The following is a 23,248-nucleotide window of genomic DNA, read 5'->3' as shown; positions in this document are numbered from 1 at the left end:
CAACCGTACGTTATAAATCTTAGTTCTTAGATGGTCGCCCAAATTGAAAACTATCGATCGAAATCGAATTGATATAGACTAAACATGCATATATATAAGGTCATTTGTTAAGAATGCTAATTACATGCCAAACATGCATGTTGTTGTTGCAATCAAAGCCTGATATTGATATATCAATACTATATAATATGGAATCATATATAAAGGTGAGACCATATTATTTATGTGAACGTGAGTGGACATGTATCGTTTGGTCAAAATCGTATAGTCGTCCCTGTTTCAATGGATCTTTCGCACTCAGTCATTTTCTTAAACTAATAGTTAACCAAGAAAATTTACAATTGTTTGTAATAATAATTACCCACAGAGTACCGAATCTTCATTGACCATTCACTTCAAGTCTTCAACTATCTCATTCCTGTTTGATACATATAACATTATTAAACTCTTCTTTCTAGTTTGATGTTTTTTGTTTTGTTTTGTTTTGTTTATGGTTTGTCATGTTGATCAATTAAATTAGTCAAATCATATGTTTGCGTTTAAAATATCAAACTCTCGAAAGGACTGGAGAAAATATATTACATTAAATGGAACGTGTGATGCTAATGTAGTTGAACCGGATAGAAAGAAGTGAAAAATGACTAGAAGATTCTAAACAAACTTCACAGTAACTCTTCCCTTTTTAAAAAATATCCCAAATTTAAATATTTATTTTGGAGACTGGTGGTGGATAGGTAGGAGGAGGATCGTGGAAAACTAAAAGAAAAAAAAAACTAAAAGCAGAAGAGAATGTAGAATCTATGGAGTCTTCAAAGCAAACTAAATTGCTTTAAGTTGATAATTGTTGCCACTGTTTGCACATATGGATTGATGGATCATGGGATTAACACATGCACTATACACTATGCATCATTTTGACGTAGCATATATATATACCATTATTATTGCAAAATGAGTCTACTACTAAAAGTCTATTGAAGTTATCATTATAGAGTTCGCTAATAGTATGTAATAATAGAGATAAATGCATATGTACAATTTTACTTTTTACCAGATCCGTATAGCACCATCGTTTGATGTGCAGCAGTGTGCTCGTGATATTTAATCGCATTTCAACGGTTCAAGCTTCGGCTTCATACATTCATGCCAAGTTGGTAACACATAAGAAAAAAAATAACATTTTCAAAATACTTTCATGTTGAAAAGTGATCAGATCAAGAGAATTAAACACATTCTAACAATAATCAACTAGCCAAGAAATCAGAAATGGATTAAGCCATCAGATACATAATTATTTTTTTTTTTTTTTTTTTTTTTTTTTTTTTTTGTAAATGAAAGCACATCATCGTCTCCTACAAAACATAGTGAATTCGAAATATATTCATTTTTTATAGCAATGTATTGCATTGGGACACGTGTGCGTAGACAACATTATTCCCCCGAAACCATCGGGTGCAGACAACGCACCGCTAAAAACATGTAGTACATTAGTCTAGCCTATACAAGTAATAATAATGGAGATCGATATATATATATATATATATATATATATATATAATTGTATGTTTATATATGTGTTTTAGCTAGTGTGTATGGTATATGGATGGTCCACTGCATCGTATTTGATCGTTCTGGATCCCTATTATACATGTTTGTTTCATGAGCTTCAATTTTGCATAATGTATAATTTGAGGGGAAATGTTTTGGAAAAAAAAGTGTAATGCGATAATTATAATTTTATAAAGAGATGCGTTTAGTAGTACAAAGTCTAGAAAACGCTAGTGATGACCTCGCTCTATATGAGCAAAGTTGCATGCAATTTTACTTTAACGAAGCTAATTAAGTAAATAATAAAGAACTCAAACAAGGATTAAATGACGTTTGGCTTCGATTCTAAGCTCTTCCTTCATCTTTCTGATGAACTCATCGAACTTCTTATTCATCTCTTCCTCCGTCGCTGCCAACAACTCTACGTTCTCTTCCTCTTCCTCTTCTTCATTTATAAATCCGTCACGAAGATCCCACTCTTCCTCTCCGTCATCATTATCTGCTAACGAGTCGTCGTTGTCTTCACCTTCTTCGTTCATTTCGGCTTCTTGATGTGTTGTATCGTCATTGTCCTCCTGCACAGTAACTTCCTCCGCAAGGAAGGACTCTGTTCCTCCTCCTCCTATTCCATGATGAACAGAAGAAGAGTAATGCTCTAGCTCTAGTATCGTACCGTAACTCTTGAAATCTCGGTAATCAAAGGATTTATGATCAGTGTTACTAGTCGAGTACTTTGTCTCTACTGGTTTTGAGGCAGTAGCGACCAAACCAGAGCACTTGGCAACAACCATCAAGAGACCATTGCAGAGAAGGAACATGTAGTTCTTATCTACTGCATGTGTTACGAGTTGAATGGTGAATCTATATAAATAGAAGTTGTGGGTTACTAAAAGAGATACAACCCATATCGAGAGTAGTATGAACTTGGTTAAATTCTTCAGAAACTCCGGTTTTATTTGATCCATCTCTCTCTGTCGTCTCTCTGGTTTGTTTTCTTGGTTTTGTGGTGAATTATGAAGAAGATTATAAAGGAAGAAGAATAAGCAAGTTAATTAGAGAGTGTGGTTGTGCAAAGCTTTACACTGAGCGGCTTTTGGTATATATAGAAGAAGAGATTGGGGACAGATGTGCCAATGAGCATCTCTATCCGGGGATGGTTTAACCAAACATGCCCCTTGTTCTTCATCTGCATGCCACGTGTGGAGTATATATAGTTTTCCCAATTATGTGGATCGGAAAAAATAAATTTCAATGTTTATTTTCTAAATTCTTTTGTTGGTTTGTCAACTAATCTATGCTTCCTTTTGGCATATTATTATTTGGCTAGATCTCGGTACAAATTAGTTTTATGATAAAATTATGGAATTAGATGTCTAAATCATCAAAGCTATATAGCTGTATATATGACTTCTATGCAATGTTTAATGGAAAAAGGTATCATGCATGATGATTAATTTGGGGTGTGTGAATAATGAATATTCATATGGTTATGATTGGGACAAGTAGAAGCAGAATACAAACGACTGCAAGGGATGATTGGTCTTTGAATAGTAAGTAAGTGAAGGGGGGGCGTGTGGACAATAATTTTTATAAAATTATGTCATTATTTGTCTCTTTCTTTCTTTCTTTTTTATTGGTTTAAGTCATTTTCTTTTAATTGCATGGCTATCATCATGTTAATTTGTTAGGCTTTGTTGTATATATGTGTTATGTGTATATACATTTTTCTTTTGAAACTGACGATAAGTCATTTTCCGTACTATATGATGATTATTATGGATCAAAACATGTTACATGTAACATAGAATATAACATCAATGCACATGCACAAGTTAAAAAGCACAATAGGTTGTTTCGAAACGTACGTGTATGTGTGTGTGTTAGAGAAAATAACCAACTCTTACTCTGAAAACTCAAAAACTACGAAGATCTACCTTTTTGTTCTTAGGATTTGGAATTGAAACCCTAATAAGTCGTAAGAAGGATCTCCGATTCACAACTTTGGAATTTATAAGACGCAATTATCGAATCCTTTTTTTTTTTGTTCTTCTCTTCTTTTAGATATGAATCAAAAATTATACATATCAAGACATCTACGAAGGGTCTAGGGGAGTCTACTAAACTACTAATGGACTATAGTACTACTATGTTATGGTCCACTGAGTAGACCCGCATGTGTTACTGGATCTTTTCTATTGGGCCGAATGGGTATTAATAATAACCGTAGGCCTTTTTGCTTCATTAACTGGGCTTTGAATTAATAATATCTCATTACTTAAAAAATATACAAAAGAAAAGGTTTTGGATAAAATGGATAACCCTCAGCACGAAGCAGCTGAAGAAGAAACCTCACCCTTGGAACCTTAAGAAGAGGAAGAAGAAGAAGAGAAATCGAATCCTTCCCATGGCGGTCTCTACTGTATCTTCGCTTCTGTTACCATCTTTCGTCATTCCAAGCTCTTCGCCCTCTTCTACCAAACTCAAAGTCTCTCTCCTACAACCTTCGCTGTTTTCGTCTTCTTCTACCCACTGCGGCCTTACTTCCTCCGTCCTTACCAAACCCTCCCTCTCGTCTACCAAGGTCTTCGCAGTTTCCGAAACCTTAGATCCTACTCCTGAAATTCTCGATGAGGTACATTCTCTCTTTTTCCCCACTCTCTGTCTTTCTCCAATTCTTCGATTGTTTCCTGAGATTTTTTTTCTTGTGAAGAAATCATTCGCATTTGATGTAATTCTCTTCATACATTTCGTTTTTCCTGTGTCGGTTTGATTCTCAGGTTCCGAGCTCTTCCTCCATCAGTGTTGACGCAGATAAGGTAAATTCCATTCTTTTAGAGCTCACAACTTGAAATTGACACCCAGATTTTACAGAATACTTTATGCATTGGTGTCTTCTAACTTCTCTGTCCACGTTTGTCAAATCACTAGCCTTTTTGGTTTGCTACGTTTTCACAGCACTATAGAGTCTCCATATGTGTTCTAACTTCTATGTCCGTTGCTGTTTAGAGCTCACTGCTAGAAATTGATAGGAAGATCGTTCCAACGATTTGTTATAGTTGGTGTTTTCTATGTCCATGTTTGTCGAATTTGTGGACTTTTTTTTTTGTCTACTAAGTTTTCACAGCACTCATTTGATTGTATGAAATGCCTTCAAGTATAAATCTTGATCATCTTTAGATAGGGATGCTCTTACTGTATCTCAATAGGATTCCCCATACCATAGTTTTTTTTTGTTTTTTTTTTTGTTTTTGGTGAAGTTGATTTGTTTTTGTGTTAGCAGATGGCGCCAAAGCAAAAGATTAGGATCAAGCTTAGATCATACTGGGTGCCTCTTATCGAGGACTCATGCAAGCAGATACTTGATGCTGCCAGAAATACCAATGCTAAGACGATGGGTCCTGTTCCATTGCCAACCAAGAAGCGTATCTACTGTGTTCTCAAGTCTCCTCACGTTCACAAGGATGCTAGGTTCCATTTCGAAATCCGGACACACCAGCGCATGATAGATATTCTCTACCCGACTGCTCAAACTATCGATTCTTTGATGCAACTTGATCTTCCTGCTGGTGTTGATGTCGAAGTGAAGCTCTGATGAACAAACATAACTCCATTATGGTAACAACAAATTTCTATTTCCTCCTTTTGTATTCGGAATACAGCTCAAACTGATGTGTCTAGTTAGTTGAGTTCTGCTCATACGCTCCAACTGAATCTTGTGTATATACTACTTACCAAGACAGAATCTTCACAAAATTACAATCTTGCTCTTTGACCATCATCAAGAACTTGATGCTTTGTTCTTAACCAAAATGTTTTTCTTCCTCAGAGGTGATGGGCGTTTTGCAATGAATGAATTAGACTGTTTCAGATCAACCACATTGCTAGAGAACTGGTAAGCCTTGTTTTAATATTTTTGAGAGCCTCTGTAATGAAAAAAATGTAAGTTGTATTATCTGGTCCCTAGCAAAGTTGGAATCTTTAGCGATGCTTGGTTCTTAGTTGATGAACATATCTCTTCAATTAAGCAAGTTCAAAAGGAATTTGTTTTTGTTTTACTAATTGTTATGCAGTCGTTGTTATGATGAAATTTGTTTTCTTTACTTGTATTAAAGCTGGAATCTTTCTTTGAATATATAAGTATTGAGTAGAAATAACATGAAACAGACACAACTTGGGAGTTTTTTTTTAGATAACCAGGACGTTGGAATCTTGAAAGCGACGTCATTCTTATAATTATTCAGAAACTCAATAAGGGGGATTATTAGTTTTTTCTTGTCACTAACACATTTGATTTATTAAGTATCCATTTGCTAATAGCGCATCATATATATATGATAAGTAATAAAGAAAAGTGCCATAAGAAGAATCAAACATTATTATTGAGAGAGCATCCCAAGACTAGTCGTCAGGATTAGTCTTCGACACCATCTTAAAAAAGAATGAGTAGAACTAGAAACGATTCTTCTTATTTTGAAGGCAGCTTCATTGTCATTGTCTACATCAAAGTATGCGGGACGTAAGAAGAAAGATAAGGATGGTTAATCGCCTCGTACACTGCAGAAGCTGTAGACGAACCAACATAGTCCACAAGTTACATAAGGACAAATCTTGAGCCAATGAGAGAATGCTTGGACGTAAGAGTCAGTAGTGGTCAAGGGAGATATATGTCACCATTTCTTAGCAGCCCAAATCTAACAATTAAAACATTTTGAAAATACTATAATTTCCCAAGCGTAGGAAAAGATCCAAAAGAAAGAAGAGAACAGATTTTGGGTATTTTAAGTTATCTATATGATTGATGATTCAATATGTCGTTTTTTCCTTATCTGATTTGGAGTATGCGGAAATTTTCAACCCTTAATAAACTAAAACTTGAAGAATATTCTCCCCCACGTATAGTACAATACAACTTTTCGTGATGACTACTTAAAACAGAAATGGCATTAGTAAAGCTAAATTGATTCATTTGGTTTGTGTAGGAGAAGGAAATCATCTCTTTACGACCTAAAAAAAGATAAGAAAAAGAATATATAGTCGCCAAGATTGAATTTAGCAAAGTGGGTGGATGAGACACAGTCAGTCATTCATGTTTTTGGTGTAACTCATAGGCGAAAATTATTATAGTGATCGCTAAAGTTATATAAAAAGGCATATTCCCACGATATACCAAGCAGCTCGGACCGTCCATTTATTATATATATCACAGTAATGTAATTTTATTGAAATAAACTTTGGCATAACGAAGTTGTTTGCCATCCCAAACAAAAGAAACACAGAGAAAGCTATACAAGTATAAATTATAGAAGCATCAAAGCAGAAACATATATTGGATGGGTAGTGGTTTTTCAACACTCGAAGAGACAAATCATTTCAACGGCTGAAACTGAAAGTAAACAAAATCAGATACCCCTTTTTAAGTTTTAAGCCACAAAATATGTATTTTTGAGACTCATCATCGTATTTCATATATAATAATTTGTCGGGTAAATAATTGGAGGGGTCCTCTTCATCATCGATGTGCCCTTTTTTGTTGTTGTTGTATAGTATAGCTTTGCGTTATTACACTATTATTGTTAGTCATACCAAAGGTTTTTTTTAGAAAAGAAAGAAACACCTTTGTGTGGCTGCGTTGGGATGGCATGCAGATGCAGTTACTAAAATAATTTAGTAGTAAGTTTAGTAGTCACTACTTATAATATCATCAGTTCTGTTTAACCTATGTATAAAGCTGCATGCGAATTAAGTCATGTTTAAGTGAAAGAAGATTATCGAACAAAAAAAAAAGCAAGAAAAGAGATTTTTTTAATAAGATAATCAGTTATTGATTGGAGAGAGAGAGAGAGAGTAGTTAGAGTGAGAGATGATTAAAGATTGAACAACAAAACCTAAATTGGCTTGAAAATAGGAAGACAAGAAGAAGAAGACGATGCCTTCACGGATCTCTTTACACACAAAAATTAAGTTATGTCATTACTCACGTCACTCATGAAAAAATGGCAGATTTTTTAAATTGACATTTTTGACAATTATCCTTTAAATCTAAACTACTTCTATCGCATTGCACTTGCATACATATATTCATTCCAACATCCAAATAATTTAAATTATTTTATTTTCTTTGAATTAGTTGTTAATTTTGTTAACCAAAAAAAAAAGAAGTTTACATTTTTTTGTCGTCGTTACAATTTTTTTATGACAGAAAAAGAATAATAAAAAAATAGGGTGGATGGTAACGAAAAAGTAGGTGTCACAAAATAAAACATGTGGTGTTTTTTTATATTCTTTAACGACCCAAACAAGGTCACGAGTAGGGAAATATATATAAAAATAGATTGTCCATGCCTTTTTTTTTTAATTTATTTTTGATAACAAGTGAAGAAGAAATCTATGCCATGTTTTTAAAACGATTTTAAAACTAAATACTGTAATAGAGTATTTTGTTTTTGTATTATTACGTACACCAGGTATATTTAGGCATGACCACGGTTACGGTTAATGCGGTTATGGTTAATTAACCACCGGTTAACGGTTATAATTTTTTTAACTATAACCTTAATCATTATATATACGGTTAAGACGGTTACGGTTATATACGGTTACGGTTAATTACGGTTACAGTTAAATACGGCTACGGTTATTTGATGATTATTATAATATTAATATTGGAGATAAAATTTTATGAAATATTATTTATTTTACAAGTAAAAAATATATCTGATTTCAATTATTTATAGTGAATTAGTTAAATCTGGGTATTGTATACAGTTATAATATAATTTATTTTAAAAATTTAAATATGCGGTTAACCGAGCGTTTAACCGTACGGTTAACCGACGATTAATTATGGTTACGGTTAATTAACGGTTACGGTTATTATTATTTTTTAACCGTAACTAATTTACTTTTACGGTTAACGGTTACAATTTTTAACCGTTTTATACGGTTACGGTCCGGTTACGGTTGATAAACGATTCGGTTACGGTTAAAAATACGGTTAAGGTTAGCTTTTGTTCATGCCTAGGTATATTGACCACCTATAAAATTTAACTTTAGATTTTCTTATTACATGTATGCAATTTATCTTAAGGAAAGAAAAACAATATCTTTCTTTAATAATTCTTCTTTTTCTTTTCTTTTTTCAATACCTAACGATTAATTTAACAAAAATAAAAATAAAATACCAAACGATTAAATTACATGAAATGATTGAAAAAAAGAGAGAGAGAGAGAGTATATTATATTATACGAAAAAGGAATAAACACTATATTATATATATATATATATATATAATATCATAAAAATTTTGTAAAAATACACAGTATAGTATTGCCACCTAGTCTCTCCACTCCCAGTGGGCAGTGTTCACAGTAAAAATCATTTTAATTCAAATAATTAGAAAACATAGCTTTTGAAATTTCTTAGTATTTTTTAAAAGGAAACAAATCTGAAAGGAGAGAGAGAGAGGGAGTAAAGGCAAAGAATCAGCAAAAAAAAAAAAAAGAAAGATATAAACATCCTTCCGTTTTGGAAATGTTGCCGGTCACAAGTCGCCGCCACTTCTCATTGTCCCTATATATGCTCCGTTCATCTTCACCACACATCCATCGCCACTCTTCCTCTTTCCTTGTCCCTTCTTTTGTTTCCTCCACTTTCTCTCCTGTCCTAGAACGACGTTCCTCATCTCCTCCTCCTCCTCCTCCAATGGCTGCGTGCATCGACACCTGCCGTACTGGTAAACCACCACCCCAGATCTCTCCCCGCGATTCCTCCAGCTCTCACGGTGACGACTCTGGCTTCCGTTACATTAATTACTTCCGCTCCTCTGGTTATCCCGACCGAGCTTCCTTCAACGGAACCCAGACCAGAACCCTTCACACCCGTCCTTTGGTTGAAGATCTCGACCGCGACGCTGAAATCGACGACGTTTGGTCCAAGATTCGCGAAGAAGCTAAATCCGACATCGAGAGAGAACCTATTGTCTCCGGCTATTATCACGCTTCCATTGTCTCTCAGCGATCCTTGGAAGCCGCGTTGGCCAATACCTTATCTGTTAAACTCAGCAACTTGAATCTTCCGAGCAACACCCTTTTCGATTTGTTCTCCGGTGTTCTTCATGACAACCCTGAGATTGTTGAATCCGTGAAGCAAGATCTGTTGGCTGTTAAGGAGAGAGATCCTGCTTGTATTAGCTACGTTCATTGTTTCCTTCACTTTAAGGGCTTCCTCGCTTGCCAAGCGCACCGAATTGCTCATGAGCTTTGGACCCAGGACCGAAAGATCCTTGCTTTGTTGATTCAGAACAGAGTTTCGGAAGCCTTCGCCGTTGATTTCCACCCTGGAGCTAAAATCGGAACTGGGATTTTGCTTGACCACGCTACAGCCATCGTGATCGGCGAGACGGCGGTTGTTGGGAACAACGTTTCCATCCTTCACAACGTTACGCTTGGAGGAACGGGGAAACAGTGTGGAGATAGGCACCCCAAGATTGGTGATGGGGTCTTGATTGGAGCTGGGACTTGTATTTTGGGGAATATCACGATTGGTGAGGGGGCTAGGATCGGTGCTGGATCCGTGGTGCTGAAGGACGTTCCGCCACGTACGACGGCTGTTGGAAATCCGGCGAGATTGCTTGGTGGTAAAGATAACCCGAAAACGCACGACAAGATTCCTGGTTTGACTATGGACCAGACATCGCATATATCCGAGTGGTCGGATTATGTAATCTGAAAAAAGTCTTTGCCTTTTTTTATTTATTGTTGTTAATGGCTTTTCTCTCGGCTTCTCCTGTTATTGAAGCTGGAGAACTTATGATATGCGATGCTGTTTCCATAATCAGATCATTTGTCTCTATAAGTTGACTGATTAAGATGGGATTTGAAAGTAAAACTCGGAAACTCTTAACTCTGTTTAGTGGAGTTTCCTGTGGTTGGTTTCTGATTAGCAGAGACTTTAAGATATGTTCAGTATGTAAGTGTTATTTGGCTAAACAATGATTTCTGTTATCAGACCTGTTGGGAATAACCCAAAGATTCATCAGTTTCTTTGAGTGTTGTTTTGCTAACTACAGCTTTCTAGGAAATGACAACAAGAACAGTCAAGATCCAGGATTGCTTGCTACAATCAATTAAAACTCTACCCATTCTTCTGTAAGTGTCATCTGTTTCTGTTGAAAATTGTTGAGGCAGTCCCTCATGATGCTGTTTAGGTAGAAATCCTACCGTAGGATCGATATTTCCATGAAAATCAGAGGTCTTGGTCTTTTCTGCTTGTTTCCGGGAAGTTTCAAAAAATATTCTGTTCAGAAAATTCACTAGAGTTTCCGCGAGTTGATGGGTGGACGTTGTTGAGACGTCAAGGAATTATAATTTATTCCCACTAAAGAATTTGTCTTCCAAATAATATATATATTGACGAGTTTTCTATATATAATGTCCATCGTGACAGACTTGAGCAATTATTCTCGTATCCATTGCCTAATGAAACAGAGTTATGCAATGGACAATACTATCGATTTTTTCATCCTCGAGTCCAATTACTTTCCATTGTTCTCCATTCTCTTAAATCTGCTTTTGCTGCTTGTTATGGTTGGTTCCTGTGTTTACAAGAAAGGGGTGGAAAATAGTGATGGTTTCACCAGTGAGAGGTTTAAGGATATGTCTTTAGCATACAATAAACTGGTCGTTATATGTTGTGAGACTTTTTCTGCCTTGAATTCTGTGTTGTTGCTGTTAAGTTGCTTCCACCTGCATACAAATGATTGGGATCGCAGCAAGCTGATGAATATCTTAGATCTTCTATTTACAGCCCTTTCTTTTGGTGCCATCTCTTTCTACCTACGTAGTTTGTCCACCAATTCCCAAAATCAAAAGTTTCCTGTTTTGCTTAGAGTCTGGTGGGTCTTTTATTTTATGTTTTCTTGCTACCGTCTTTTGGTAGACATTTCTCTATACAAGAAGCAAGAACTGGCGTCAGTTCACCTTTTATGGTCTGATGTAGTGGCCGTTAGTATGGGGTTGTTCCTCTGCTATTCATGTTTGCAGAAGTTAGGAGAAGGTGAAAGGAGCAACTTACTCGAAGAACCCTTCTTGAATGAAGGTGAATCTAGTGCAGCTACTAGTGTGCAGTTGGGTAAGGCAGAAGGTGATGAGGTTGTTACACCTTTTTCGAACGCTGGGTTTCTAAGCCATGTAAGTTTCTCTTGGATGAGTCCTTTGATTGTCTTAGGAAACGAGAAAATCATAGACAGCGAGGATGTTCCTCAAGTTGACAATAGTGACAGAGCTGAGAAACTATTTGGGATACTTAGGAGTAAGCTTGAATGGGACAATGGTGAAAGAAGAATCACCAGGTTTAAGCTTATTAAGGCACTCTTCTTTTCAGTATGGCGAGATATTCTCTTGTCAACTCTGTTTGCTTTTCTCTACACGATCTCTTGCTACGTTGCACCGTATCTCATGGATACTTTCGTTCAGTACCTGAACGGCCGAAGACAATATACAAACGAAGGGTTTGCTTTAGTGACAACTTTTTTTGTTGCTAAGCTCGTAGAATGCCAAGCACGGAGGAATTGGTACTTCAGGTTGCAGAAAGCTGGGATTGGAATGAGATCGGTCCTGGTTTCGATGATCTACGAAAAGAGTTTGACCCTTCCCTGTTATTCAATGAAAGGACACAGTAGTGGTGAGATCATAAATCTCATGACAGTAGATGCTGAGAGAATCAGTGCTTTTGGTTGGTATATGCATGATCCATGGATACTTGTCTTACAAATCAGTTTAGCCTTACTGATCTTATACAGAAGCCTTGGGATAGGATCCATCGCAGCTTTTGCTGCAACTTTTTTGGTTATGCTGGGAAATATTCCCTTGGCAAAGTTGGAAGAGAAGTTTCAGGGAAATTTAATGGAGTCTAAAGATAACCGGATGAAGAAAACATCGGAGGTCTTACTGAACATGAGGATTCTTAAACTTCAGGGATGGGAGATGAAGTTCCTTCATAAGATTCTTGACCTTAGACGCATTGAAGCAGGGTGGCTTAAGAAATTCGTGTATAACTCGGCAGCTATCAGCTCTGTTCTATGGGCTGCACCTTCTTTTGTTTCCGCAACGGCTTTTGGCACTTGTATGCTTCTGAAGATTCCTCTTGAATCTGGAAAGATAATAGCTGCTCTTGCCACTTTTCGAATTCTGCAAAATCCGATATACAAACTTCCTGATACAATCTCAATGATTGTTCAGACAAAGGTATCTCTTGATAGGATTGCATCTTTCCTTTGTCTTGATGATTTGCAGCAAGATGGTGTGCAGAAAATTCCTTGTGGAAGTTCAAAAATGGCTGTAGAAATTAGCAATGGGGATTTCTCTTGGGATGACTCTTCTACCAGCCCGACGCTGAGAGACATAAGTTTCAAAATTTCTCATGGGATGAATATTGCTATTTGCGGCACTGTTGGTTCTGGGAAATCAAGCTTACTCTCGTCCATACTGGGTGAAGTTCCCAAAATATCTGGAAATCTTAAGGTTTGTGGAAGAAAGGCATACATTGCACAGTCGCCATGGATCCAGAGCGGCAAGGTCGAAGAGAACATTCTGTTTGGTAAGCCAATGCAAAGAGAATGGTACCAAATGGTGCTTGAAGCGTGTTCTTTGAATATGGACTTGGAGGTACTTCCGTTCCGTGATCAGACGGTTATTGGGGAAAGAGGTATCAATCTAAGCGGTGGACAGAAGCAACGGGTACAGATTGCACGTGCTCTATACCAAGACGCAGATATCTATCTGTTTGATGACCCTTTTAGTGCAGTAGACGCTCATACTGGATCACATCTCTTCAAGGTAACAATCATTTTCTTTACTTTCTGATTATTTTGATTTGAAGTACATATACTCTTATCTTCTACTCTGCGCTGGCTTCTGCTATGTATTTTGATTTGATCTCTCACGCGCATCGTTTTCTGTAACAGGAAGTCCTGCTGGGGCTTCTGAGAAACAAGACAGTCATATACGTCACTCATCAACTTGAATTCTTGCCTGAAGCTGATCTTATACTGGTTTGGACTTGTTCGCTCTACCGTTTCCAATGCATTAGCTAATCACAAATTTTATGATATCAGATAATCATTTTGGTAGGTCATGAAAGATGGGAAGATCACACAGGCGGGAAAGTACAATGAAATTCTTGAGTCAGGATCCGATTTCATGGAACTTGTAGGAGCTCACACTGATGCCTTAGCAGCAGTTGATTCATATGAAAAAGGATCTGCTCCAGTACAATTAACTATAAGCAAAGATAACAAAGTTTCCAACGAAGAAGAAAAACATGAGGAAGATTTGCCGCCTAACCCGAAAGGACAACTAGTTCAAGAAGAAGAGCGAGAGCAAGGAAAAGTTGGGTTCAATGTATACAAAAAGTATATGACACTGGCGTATGGAGGAGCACTTGTGCCTATTATATTGATTGTACAGATTCTCTTTCAGATTTTAAACATAGGGAGCAACTATTGGATGGCTTGGGTAACTCCTGTTTCTAAGGATGCGAAACCTCTAGTAAGTGGCTCTACATTGATTCTAGTCTATGTAGTTCTAGCCACTGCGAGCTCCTTCTGCATACTTGTCAGAGCAATGCTGGCTGCGATGTCTGGTTTCAAGATAGCTACTGAACTCTTCAATCAAATGCATCTTTGTATTTTTCGTGCCTCCATGTCATTCTTTGATGCTACACCAATCGGCCGAATTCTAAATAGAGTAAGAAATATCTTTGCTTACTCACTCGATGTATAATGACGATACCAAAAAATTATCCTGCAAAATCCTTTTCTGATCACTGTTGTTTCCATCCTGATTTAGGCTTCTACAGACCAAAGTGCCGTGGATTTGAGATTACCAAGTCAATTTTCAATTCTTGCTATCACCGTTGTAAACATTTTGGGGATTATTGGAGTGATGGGACAGATTGCTTGGCAGGTCCTTATTGTGTTCATCCCTGTCATCGCTGCATGTGCTTGGTATCGGGTACTCTTCATAACACCAACACACTTGGATTATAACGCTTAGCTTGATACTTTGGCTTATATAACTCTTGGAATCATAATAAGATTATGAAAATTGTAATATAGGTTAAGGAGACTTCATGTGATCATTGATACAACTCGTACTAACTTTCTCGAGGTTCTCACCTAAGTTTTAATATTAATTTAACATATGGATGCAGCAATATTACATATCTGCGGCTCGGGAACTCGCAAGATTATCTGGAATCAGCAGATCGCCTTTGGTGCAGCATTTTTCTGAAACACTTTCAGGGATAACAACTATCAGGAGCTTTGATCAAGAACCAAGGTTCCGCGACGACATCATGAGACTCAATGATTGTTATTCTCGGCTGAGGTTCCATGCCATTTCGGCAATGGAGTGGCTCTGCTTCCGTCTTGATCTCTTATCTACTTTAGCATTTGCGATTTCGCTTGTTATCTTAGTTTCTGTCCCCAAAGGCGTCATTAATCCAAGTAAGTCACCGCCCTTTAATCAATGTTTTTGTTTTGGTTCAGACTCACTAAAAAGCTTCTGCGTCGTTCTTGGCATTGTGCTTCTTAAAGGCTTTGCAGGATTGGCGGTTACATATGCACTCAATCTAAATAGCCTACAAGCAACTTTAATATGGACACTTTGTGATCTTGAGAATAAAATGATATCCGTGGAGAGAATGCTTCAATACATACACATCCCCAGTGAACCATCACTCGTTATTGAATCAACTCGGCCTGAGAAATCTTGGCCCCGTCATGGAGAGATTACTATCTGTAATCTGCATGTACGATATGGGCCACATTTGCCTATGGTGCTGCGTGGTTTGACATGCACTTTTCCAGGAGGCCTGAAAACAGGAATCGTTGGAAGAACTGGATGTGGCAAATCCACTCTAATTCAAACCCTCTTTAGGATTGTGGAACCTTCTTCGGGAGAAATCAGGATTGACGGAATAAACATCTTGACCATGGGGCTGCATGACCTGCGTTCCAGACTAAGTATCATACCTCAAGATCCAACTATGTTTGAAGGCACGGTTCGTAGTAACTTGGACCCTCTTGAGGAATACGCTGATGACCAGATCTGGGAGGTTCGTTGGCTCATTTATTTTCTGTGTGTTTTGCAGATAGCAAGAGTCCTCTTCTCACGCAATTTTGTTGCTCTCATTTCAGGCACTCGACAAGTGTCAACTTGGGGATGAAATAAGGAAGAAAGAACTAAAGCTAGATTCCACTGGTTAGCATAAAACTAGTTCTAAAGTCATGTAGAATCTCTTTAATATGTTTACTCAATCTAGTGGATGAATTAAGTCCTAAACGTTTTGTATTTCAGTAAGCGAGAATGGACAGAACTGGAGTGTTGGTCAGAGACAACTGGTGTGTCTGGGACGAGTCTTGCTCAAGAGAAGCAAAGTATTGGTTCTTGATGAGGCCACTGCTTCAGTAGATACTGCGACTGATAAACTGATCCAGGAGACACTGAGACAACATTTCTCGGACTGTACAGTGATAACAATCGCACACAGAATATCCTCTGTTATAGACAGCGACATGGTGCTGCTACTAGACCAAGGTTATTGAAATGGTCGTCATACACTTATCTATAACGTTAATTCTATCCGAAGGTCTAAGAATGGTTAGTCTATGCAAGTGCAGGGCTTATAGAAGAACACGACTCACCGAGAAGACTGCTGGAAGACAGGTCGTCGTCATTCTCAAAGCTTGTGGCAGAGTACACAGCAAATTCGGATTCAAGATTCAAACGAAGCTATTAGGATCAAAGATCCATAAAGAACGAGGGAAACCAAACGCCGAAACTATATATTAAGGAAATAATTCATCATCCTGGTTTTGGTAGTGTTTCTATAAAAAAAAAATCGAAATGTAATTTGTAAAAAAAGTTGACTGTTTATGCAGTAAGTCACACATTATCTTTGTTGCTAAAGATGACTTTTCTAATGAGGAATTACACTCTAGCTAGTAAAATATTTTACTTGGCTTCACAGAGTTTTTGTCTCTATTGATTCTGGTTTGTTTTGGTTAGTGAAAACCAATTGCTGGTTATTGTTTTTCTTTTTTTTTTAACTTGAAAAAATGTAGTTAACCATTACAACATACACATGGTAGCAGCATCACAGCTCTTCTTCTTCGCTGAGTCTCTCTCACTGGTTCCTCATTAAATCCAAATCTGCTCCAAAACTCAAAATTTTGGGATGTATTATGCGAAGGTGCTTTATGGAATATTGTTTTCCAATGTTGTTGTCTGGTCAAATGATGAAGGAGCTGAATCACTTGTCGCTCTTGACCAATTTGTTCATCGTGTTTGGGTCTGAAGATAAGCTCCGACCAAGTCTGAAGATGGTATATGATATTAGGCGTCGAGGAAACAGTGCGGCCATGGAGTTTTTCTATCAGGGCTGCCGCGTATGACACCGTTGGAAAAATTCGGGGAGATTTCTAGGAGACAATTAGATTCACCCTCTGATTTTTGGGATCAAATTACAGAATTTTAGATTCATACTAGAGCACTCAGGAGTAGATAGATGCTACCATCAGTAAGTATCATCTGTTTCTGATAAAACATATACTTGCTCAGAAAAAACAACAAGTAATTTTCTAAGTCAATTTTTTTTTATAGATGTGCTTCTTCATCTGTCTATGTTCCCAAAAAGGTCCTTCTTCGTTTGCATCGGTGGAGTTTCACACTTTTTTCATACGGGAGTTTCTTCGAAGGTGCTCTAAGGCTTTGAACATTATTAAATTCACCTTTGTTATGTTGCTGCGTCATTGTTTGTACTATATAATTTTGTTTCGTGCTTGTCTTGGTCTAGCAAAGTAGTATTATTTATTGACTCAGTAGCCTATATATACCTTTTGTCATGAGAGTGAACATTTTGGTCAACACTCATTTTCTCATGGGAAATCCTATCGATTTTCTTCACCTTCAGCCCATCTACTTTTCGCTTCTTTCCTTTTTCTTCAATCTGGTGTTGTTGCTTCTTCTTTTTTGTTCATGGGTTTGTAAGAAGAAGGTAGCTTGTGAAAATAGTGATGGATTCATAAATGAAGGGATTAAGAAAGTGCCTTTCTCGTATAATAAAAAACTGGTTCTTCTGTGTTGTGTGTCATTATCTGTGTTTTATTCTGTCTTGTTTTTGTTAAGTCTCTTCCACTGGCATACTAATGGTTGGGTTCTCTTAGATCTTCTGTTTGCTGCGCTTGCTTGGGGTGCTATCTCTATCATCTTGCGTTGTGTGAACAATGATTCTCAGGAGCAAAAGTTACCTTTTCTGCTTAAAGTCTGGTGGGTTTTCTATACCATGGTTTCTTCCTACCGTCTTGTGGTTGACTTCATTCTATACGAGAAGCAAGAACTAGTGACAGTTCACACTGTTATCTCTGATTTGGTGGGCGTTTGCACTGGCTTGTTTCTCTGTTTTCTGTGCTTGTGGAAGAAAGGTGAAGGTGAAAGGATCAACCTTCTCAAGGAACCACTCTTGAGTAGTGCTGAATCTAGTGTTAATGACGAGATCACTACACCTTTCTCAAAAGCTGGGATTTTAAGCCTTATGAGTTTCTCTTGGATGAGTCCATTGGTTACCTTAGGAAACGAGAAAATCATAGACAGCAAGGATGTTCCTCAAGTTGACCGTGGTGACAGAGCTGAGAGCCTATTTTTGATATTTAGGCGTAAGCTTGAATGGGACGATGGTGAAAGAAGGATCACCACATTTAAGCTTATCAAGGCACTCTTCCTCTCCGTGTGGCGAGATATTGTTATTTCAACTCTGTTTGCTTTTGTCTACACGTTTTCTTGCTACGTTGCACCATATCTGATGGATAATTTCGTTCAGTACCTAAATGGTAACAGACAATATAAATACCAGGGTTATGTGTTAGTGACGACGTTTTTTGTTGCTAAGCTTGTGGAATGCCAAACACGGAGGCAATGGTTCTTCTGGGCGGCCAAAGCTGGGCTTGGTATGAGATCGGTCCTGGTTTCAATGATCTACGAAAAGGGGTTGACCCTTCCATGTCATTCGAAGCAAGGACACACTAGTGGCGAGATTATAAACCTCATGGCAGTAGATGCTGACAGGATCGGTGCTTTTTCTTGGTTTATGCATGATCCATGGATACTTGTATTACAAATTAGTTTGGCCTTATGGATCTTGTACAAAAGCCTCGGATTGGGATCAATTGCAGCTTTTCCTGCAACTATTTTAGTTATGCTGGCAAATTATCCCTTTGCAAAGTTGGAAGAGAAGTTTCAGAGCAGTTTGATGAAGTCTAAAGACAACAGAATGAAGAAAACATCGGAGGTGTTACTGAACATGAAGATTCTCAAACTTCAGGGATGGGAGATGAAGTTCCTTTCTAAGATTCTTGAACTTAGACATATCGAAGCAGGCTGGCTAAAAAAATTTGTGTATAATTCATCCGGTATCAGCTCTGTTTTGTGGACTGCACCTTCTTTCATATCTGCAACAGCTTTCGGCGCGTGTATATTACTGAAGATTCCTCTTGAATCAGGGAAGATACTTGCGGCTCTTGCTACTTTCCGGATTCTGCAAGGCCCAATCTACAAGCTTCCTGAAACAATCTCGATGATTGTTCAAACTAAGGTATCTCTTAGTAGGATTGCCTCTTTTCTCTGTCTCGATGATTTGAAACAAGACGTTGTGGGAAGGCTTCCTAGTGAAAATTCAGAAATAGCTGTGGAAATCACCAATGGTACTTTCTCCTGGGATGACTCTTCCCCAGTCCCGACATTGAGAGACATGAATTTCAAAGTATCTCAGGGCATGAATGTAGCTATTTGTGGTACTGTTGGCTCAGGGAAATCAAGCTTACTCTCATCCATACTGGGTGAAGTTCCCAAAATATCTGGAAATCTTAATGTTTGTGGAAGAAAGGCATACATTGCACAATCACCTTGGATCCAAAGCGGCAAAGTCGAAGAGAACATTCTGTTTGGTAAGCCAATGGAAAGAGAGTGGTACGAGAGAGTGCTTGAAGCATGCTCTTTAAATAAAGACTTGGAGATACTTCCGTTCCATGACCAAACAGTTATTGGGGAAAGAGGTATCAATTTAAGTGGTGGGCAGAAGCAGCGAATACAAATCGCCCGTGCTCTCTACCAAAATGCAGATATCTATCTATTTGATGACCCATTTAGTGCAGTAGACGCTCATACTGGATCACATCTCTTTAAGGTATAAAGCTCCCATTCTTGCTGTTATCTTGAAGACATAAAAATTGTACAATATACTTTGTGCTGGCTTCTGAAATTTGATATGATCTCTCACCTTTATTATTCTTTTGAACAGGAAGTTCTGTTGGGGCTTCTGAGACACAAGACAGTCCTGTATGTTACTCATCAAGTTGAATTCCTGCCTGAAGCTGATCTTATACTGGTATGGGACTTATCCCTCTACCATCTTTCAGATGCATTGTGTTATTACATGTTTATGAATTTATAAAAATTTTGGTAGGTCATGAAAGATGGCAAGATTACACAAGCGGGGAAATACAATGAAATTCTCGATTCAGGAACAGATTTTATGGAACTTGTAGGAGCTCACACCGATGCCTTAGCAACAGTTGGTTCATATGAAACAGGCTGTGATTCCGCCAAATCGACTATGAATAAAGAAAACGACTTACTTCATGATGAAGAAAAAGAAGAGAAAATTTTGGGTAACAAGCCAAGCGGACAACTAGTTCAAGAAGAAGAAAGAGAGAAGGGAAAAGTTGGGTTCATTGTGTACCAAAAATACATGGCACTAGCATATGGAGGAGCAGTTATTCCTCTAATATTGATAGTACAGATTCTCTTTCAGCTTCTCAACATCGGGAGCAACTATTGGATGACTTGGGTGACTCCTGTTTCCAAGGATACGGAACCTCCAGTGAGCGGTTTCACATTGATTCTAGTCTATGTACTTTTAGCGATTGCAAGCTCCTTCTGCATACTCGTCAGAGCATTGCTAGTTGCAATGACTGGTTTCAAGATAGCTACTGAGCTCTTCACCCAAATGCATCTCCGCATATTTCGTGCCTCGATGTCATTCTTTGATTCCACCCCAATGGGGCGTATTTTGAATAGAGTAAGTAACTCCACCTGTTTAGTTACTTTCCACAGTGCACCACTGACCGCACCAAAAATAGATCCTACAAGAACTCATTCACCTGGGTACTCTGTTTTCAATCTTTGTTTAGGCTTCTACAGACCAAAGTGTCGCAGATTTGAGATTACCCGGTCAATTTGCATATGTTGCTATCGCAGCTATAAACATATTGGGGATTATCGGAGTGATGGTACAGGTCGCTTGGCAGGTCCTTATAATTTTCATCCCTGTTGTCGCTGCATGTGCCTGGTACCGGGTAATCTTCATAATCCATGTCTCAACTCAACATGTAGTTTCTTACTTGTTAATTTGAAACATATGAATGTTATTTTGGTTCTCACTCTTACAGTCTTATTTGATTTAATCTATGTACACAGCAATATTACATATCTGCAGCTCGAGAACTCGCAAGATTAGCTGGAATAAGCAGGTCTCCTATGGTACATCATTTTTCTGAAACACTTTCAGGGATAACAACTATCAGGAGTTTTGATCAAGAACCAAGATTCCGTGGTGACATCATGAGACTTAGTGATTGTTATTCTCGGCTGAGGTTCCATTCAACCGGTGTAATGGAATGGCTCTGCTTCCGCCTTGATCTATTATCCACTATCGCATTCGCTTGTTCACTGGTTATCTTAGTTTCTGCCCCTGAAGGAGTCATTAATCCAAGTAAGTGACCACTCTTATAATTATTAATTTTGTTTTGGTTTGGATTCACGACTTAAAATCTACCACGCCTTTTTCGGTATCCTGCTTTGTAAAGGCTTTGCAGGACTGGCGGTTACATACGCACTCAATCTAAATAGCCTGCAATCCACTTTAGTATGGACGTTATGTGATCTCGAGAATAAAATGATATCTGTAGAGAGAATGCTTCAATACATAAACATCCCAAGTGAACCACCTCTCGTGATTGAATCAACTCGGCCTGAGAAATCATGGCCTTCTCGTGGAGAGATTACTATCTGTAATCTGCAGGTGCGATATGGGCCGCATTTGCCTATGGTGCTTCATGGACTGACATGCAATTTTCCAGGAGGTCTAAAAACTGGAATCGTTGGAAGAACTGGATGTGGCAAATCCACTCTAATTCAGACCCTTTTTAGGATTGTGGAACCCGCAGCTGGAGAAATCAGGATAGATGGAATAAACATCTTGACCATTGGGCTGCATGATCTGCGTTCCAGACTAAGTATCATACCTCAAGATCCAACCATGTTTGAAGGCACGGTTCGTAGTAACTTGGACCCTCTTGAGGAATACGCTGATGACCAGATCTGGGAGGTTCGTTTGCTCTTTTTTCTTTCAGTGTTTCTGCAGATAGGAAACGGAAGTTTCTCACACAATTTTATTGTTCTCTTTTCAGGCACTTGACAGGTGTCAACTTGGGGATGAAGTAAGGAAGAAAGAACTAAAGCTAGATTCCCCTGGTTAGTATTTATACAACTATTGTTGAGAGGGGTCATCTTGAATCCTTTTAACACATATAATGAAAGGAATATCTTATATTTCAGTTAGTGAGAATGGACAGAACTGGAGTGTTGGTCAGAGACAACTGGTGTGCCTGGGGCGAGTCTTGCTCAAGAGAAGCAAAGTATTGGTTCTTGATGAAGCCACTGCTTCTATTGATACCGCTACTGATAATCTGATCCAGGAGACTTTGAGGCAACACTTTTCGGATTGTACAGTGATAACAATCGCACACAGGATATCTTCTGTTATAGACAGCGATATGGTCCTGCTCCTAGACCAAGGTCGTGACATTGATTATACACTTCACATGTATGTAGAATTTTATAATCAGAAGAATAGTAATAAAAATCTTTTATAATTGCAGGTCTGATCAAAGAACATGATTCACCGGCGAGATTGCTTGAAGACAGGTCGTCATTATTCTCAAAGATTGTGGCGGAGTACACAGCGAAATCAGAATCCAGATCCAGAAGAAGCTGTTAGAAGCATAAAAATGGGACCAAAACAAGTTGGTTTATCGTCTTGCCTTTGTCGTGTTTTCTATTTAATTTGTGAGCAGACGTTTGTGCGCGACCTTTGAAGCTGTTGAAACTTCCATGAAAGTGGCATAAAATAAAAGTAGCAAAAATGAAAGTTTGGGATAAAGACTCGTTAAAAGATTAGAAAAAGTAGACTTGGACTTTTTTATAGACCCAGTGGAGACATGACCACATACATACATCCACACAAGGCTCCACATCTGGTCATAGACTAAAACGGCTAATGGAATAAAAAGCATGATTATTAATATAATGAGATGTGAGAGTAATGTTGTTGGGACAGGCATTGACTGACAAGAAGAACAGAGACTTATCACTTGCTTGCAGCCCAATCTTCTAGGAATCTTGTTGATTTTTCTTCCCAAGAATTTTGTGCACTCTGAGACAATTTCCCAAATAGTTTTCATTTACCCAAAAGAAAAAAATCTTAACCCAAAAAATATGATAGTTTAGTTGTTGGGGGTATGCGCTGTGAACTTGTGATTAATTATGTTAGAGAAATGTTAATTGATTCCCCCTTTTTTGTTTT

At 37.9% G+C, this 23,248-nt stretch overlaps 5 protein-coding genes across 6 annotated transcripts; 4 read left to right on the top strand and 1 right to left on the bottom strand.

Annotated features, from left to right (window-relative positions):
* Positions 1–1,859: 1,859 nt before the first annotated feature.
* Positions 1,860–2,513, bottom strand: LOC17893301. The gene has a single exon (XM_006299642.1). The coding sequence runs from the start codon at positions 2,511–2,513 to the stop codon at positions 1,860–1,862; it is 654 nt and encodes a 217-aa protein (XP_006299704.1).
* A 1,348-nt stretch (positions 2,514–3,861) lies between these two features.
* On the top strand, positions 3,862–5,648 carry LOC17893138 (30S ribosomal protein S10, chloroplastic). Its single transcript, XM_023786840.1, has 4 exons — positions 3,862–4,180; positions 4,326–4,364; positions 4,829–5,163; positions 5,375–5,648. The coding sequence occupies exons 1-3, from the start codon at positions 3,953–3,955 to the stop codon at positions 5,138–5,140; spliced, it is 579 nt and encodes a 192-aa protein (XP_023642608.1). The 5' UTR covers positions 3,862–3,952; the 3' UTR covers positions 5,141–5,163; positions 5,375–5,648.
* A 3,352-nt stretch (positions 5,649–9,000) lies between these two features.
* Positions 9,001–10,585, top strand: LOC17893655 (serine acetyltransferase 3, mitochondrial). The gene has a single exon (XM_006299308.2). It carries the CDS (start codon positions 9,080–9,082, stop codon positions 10,274–10,276), a length of 1,197 nt encoding a protein of 398 aa, XP_006299370.1. The 5' UTR covers positions 9,001–9,079; the 3' UTR covers positions 10,277–10,585.
* A 378-nt stretch (positions 10,586–10,963) lies between these two features.
* On the top strand, positions 10,964–16,593 carry LOC17892526 (ABC transporter C family member 7). Its single transcript, XM_006299664.2, has 9 exons — positions 10,964–13,383; positions 13,512–13,598; positions 13,678–14,292; positions 14,395–14,559; positions 14,759–15,053; positions 15,144–15,664; positions 15,747–15,810; positions 15,907–16,146; positions 16,230–16,593. Exons 1-9 carry the CDS (start codon positions 10,978–10,980, stop codon positions 16,346–16,348), a joined length of 4,512 nt encoding a protein of 1,503 aa, XP_006299726.1. The 5' UTR covers positions 10,964–10,977; the 3' UTR covers positions 16,349–16,593.
* A 624-nt stretch (positions 16,594–17,217) lies between these two features.
* On the top strand, positions 17,218–22,871 carry LOC17893760 (ABC transporter C family member 6). 2 transcript variants are annotated; one of them, XM_023786981.1, is made up of 10 exons: positions 17,218–17,306; positions 17,775–19,789; positions 19,904–19,990; positions 20,069–20,683; positions 20,796–20,960; positions 21,082–21,376; positions 21,471–21,991; positions 22,074–22,137; positions 22,222–22,461; positions 22,545–22,871. In XM_023786981.1, the coding sequence occupies exons 2-10, from the start codon at positions 17,894–17,896 to the stop codon at positions 22,661–22,663; spliced, it is 4,002 nt and encodes a 1,333-aa protein (XP_023642749.1). In that variant the 5' UTR covers positions 17,218–17,306; positions 17,775–17,893; the 3' UTR covers positions 22,664–22,871. The 2 variants fall into 2 exon arrangements, with proteins under 2 accessions (XP_023642749.1, XP_023642748.1); XM_023786980.1 differs by lacking the exon at positions 17,218–17,306 and having other exon boundaries at positions 17,326–19,789.
* Positions 22,872–23,248: the final 377 nt, after the last annotated feature.

The sequence above is a fragment of the Capsella rubella genome, unplaced genomic scaffold (assembly GCF_000375325.1).
Source record: "Capsella rubella cultivar Monte Gargano unplaced genomic scaffold, Caprub1_0 scaffold_3, whole genome shotgun sequence".
Classification (NCBI taxonomy): Eukaryota; Viridiplantae; Streptophyta; class Magnoliopsida; order Brassicales; family Brassicaceae; genus Capsella; species Capsella rubella.
This window is presented reverse-complemented; position numbering and strand designations above follow the sequence as displayed.

Excerpts from the sequence above, each read along its gene's own strand:
- LOC17893301 (XM_006299642.1), bottom strand. The coding sequence starts at position 2,513 with ATGGATCAAATAAAACCGGAGTTTCTGAAGAATTTAACCAAGTTCATA.
- LOC17893138 (XM_023786840.1), top strand. The coding sequence starts at position 3,953 with ATGGCGGTCTCTACTGTATCTTCGCTTCTGTTACCATCTTTCGTCATT. Across the intron at positions 4,181-4,325 it reads CTCCTGAAATTCTCGATGAG|GTTCCGAGCTCTTCCTCCAT; the intron begins GTACATTCTCTC and ends TTTGATTCTCAG. Across the intron at positions 4,365-4,828 it reads TCAGTGTTGACGCAGATAAG|ATGGCGCCAAAGCAAAAGAT; the intron begins GTAAATTCCATT and ends TTGTGTTAGCAG.
- LOC17893655 (XM_006299308.2), top strand. The coding sequence starts at position 9,080 with ATGTTGCCGGTCACAAGTCGCCGCCACTTCTCATTGTCCCTATATATG.
- LOC17892526 (XM_006299664.2), top strand. The coding sequence starts at position 10,978 with ATGTCCATCGTGACAGACTTGAGCAATTATTCTCGTATCCATTGCCTA. Across the intron at positions 15,054-15,143 it reads CAAAGGCGTCATTAATCCAA|GCTTTGCAGGATTGGCGGTT; the intron begins GTAAGTCACCGC and ends TGCTTCTTAAAG. Across the intron at positions 16,147-16,229 it reads GGTGCTGCTACTAGACCAAG|GGCTTATAGAAGAACACGAC; the intron begins GTTATTGAAATG and ends ATGCAAGTGCAG.
- LOC17893760 (XM_023786980.1), top strand. The coding sequence starts at position 17,453 with ATGAGAGTGAACATTTTGGTCAACACTCATTTTCTCATGGGAAATCCT. Across the intron at positions 21,377-21,470 it reads TGAAGGAGTCATTAATCCAA|GCTTTGCAGGACTGGCGGTT; the intron begins GTAAGTGACCAC and ends TGCTTTGTAAAG. Across the intron at positions 22,462-22,544 it reads GGTCCTGCTCCTAGACCAAG|GTCTGATCAAAGAACATGAT; the intron begins GTCGTGACATTG and ends TTATAATTGCAG.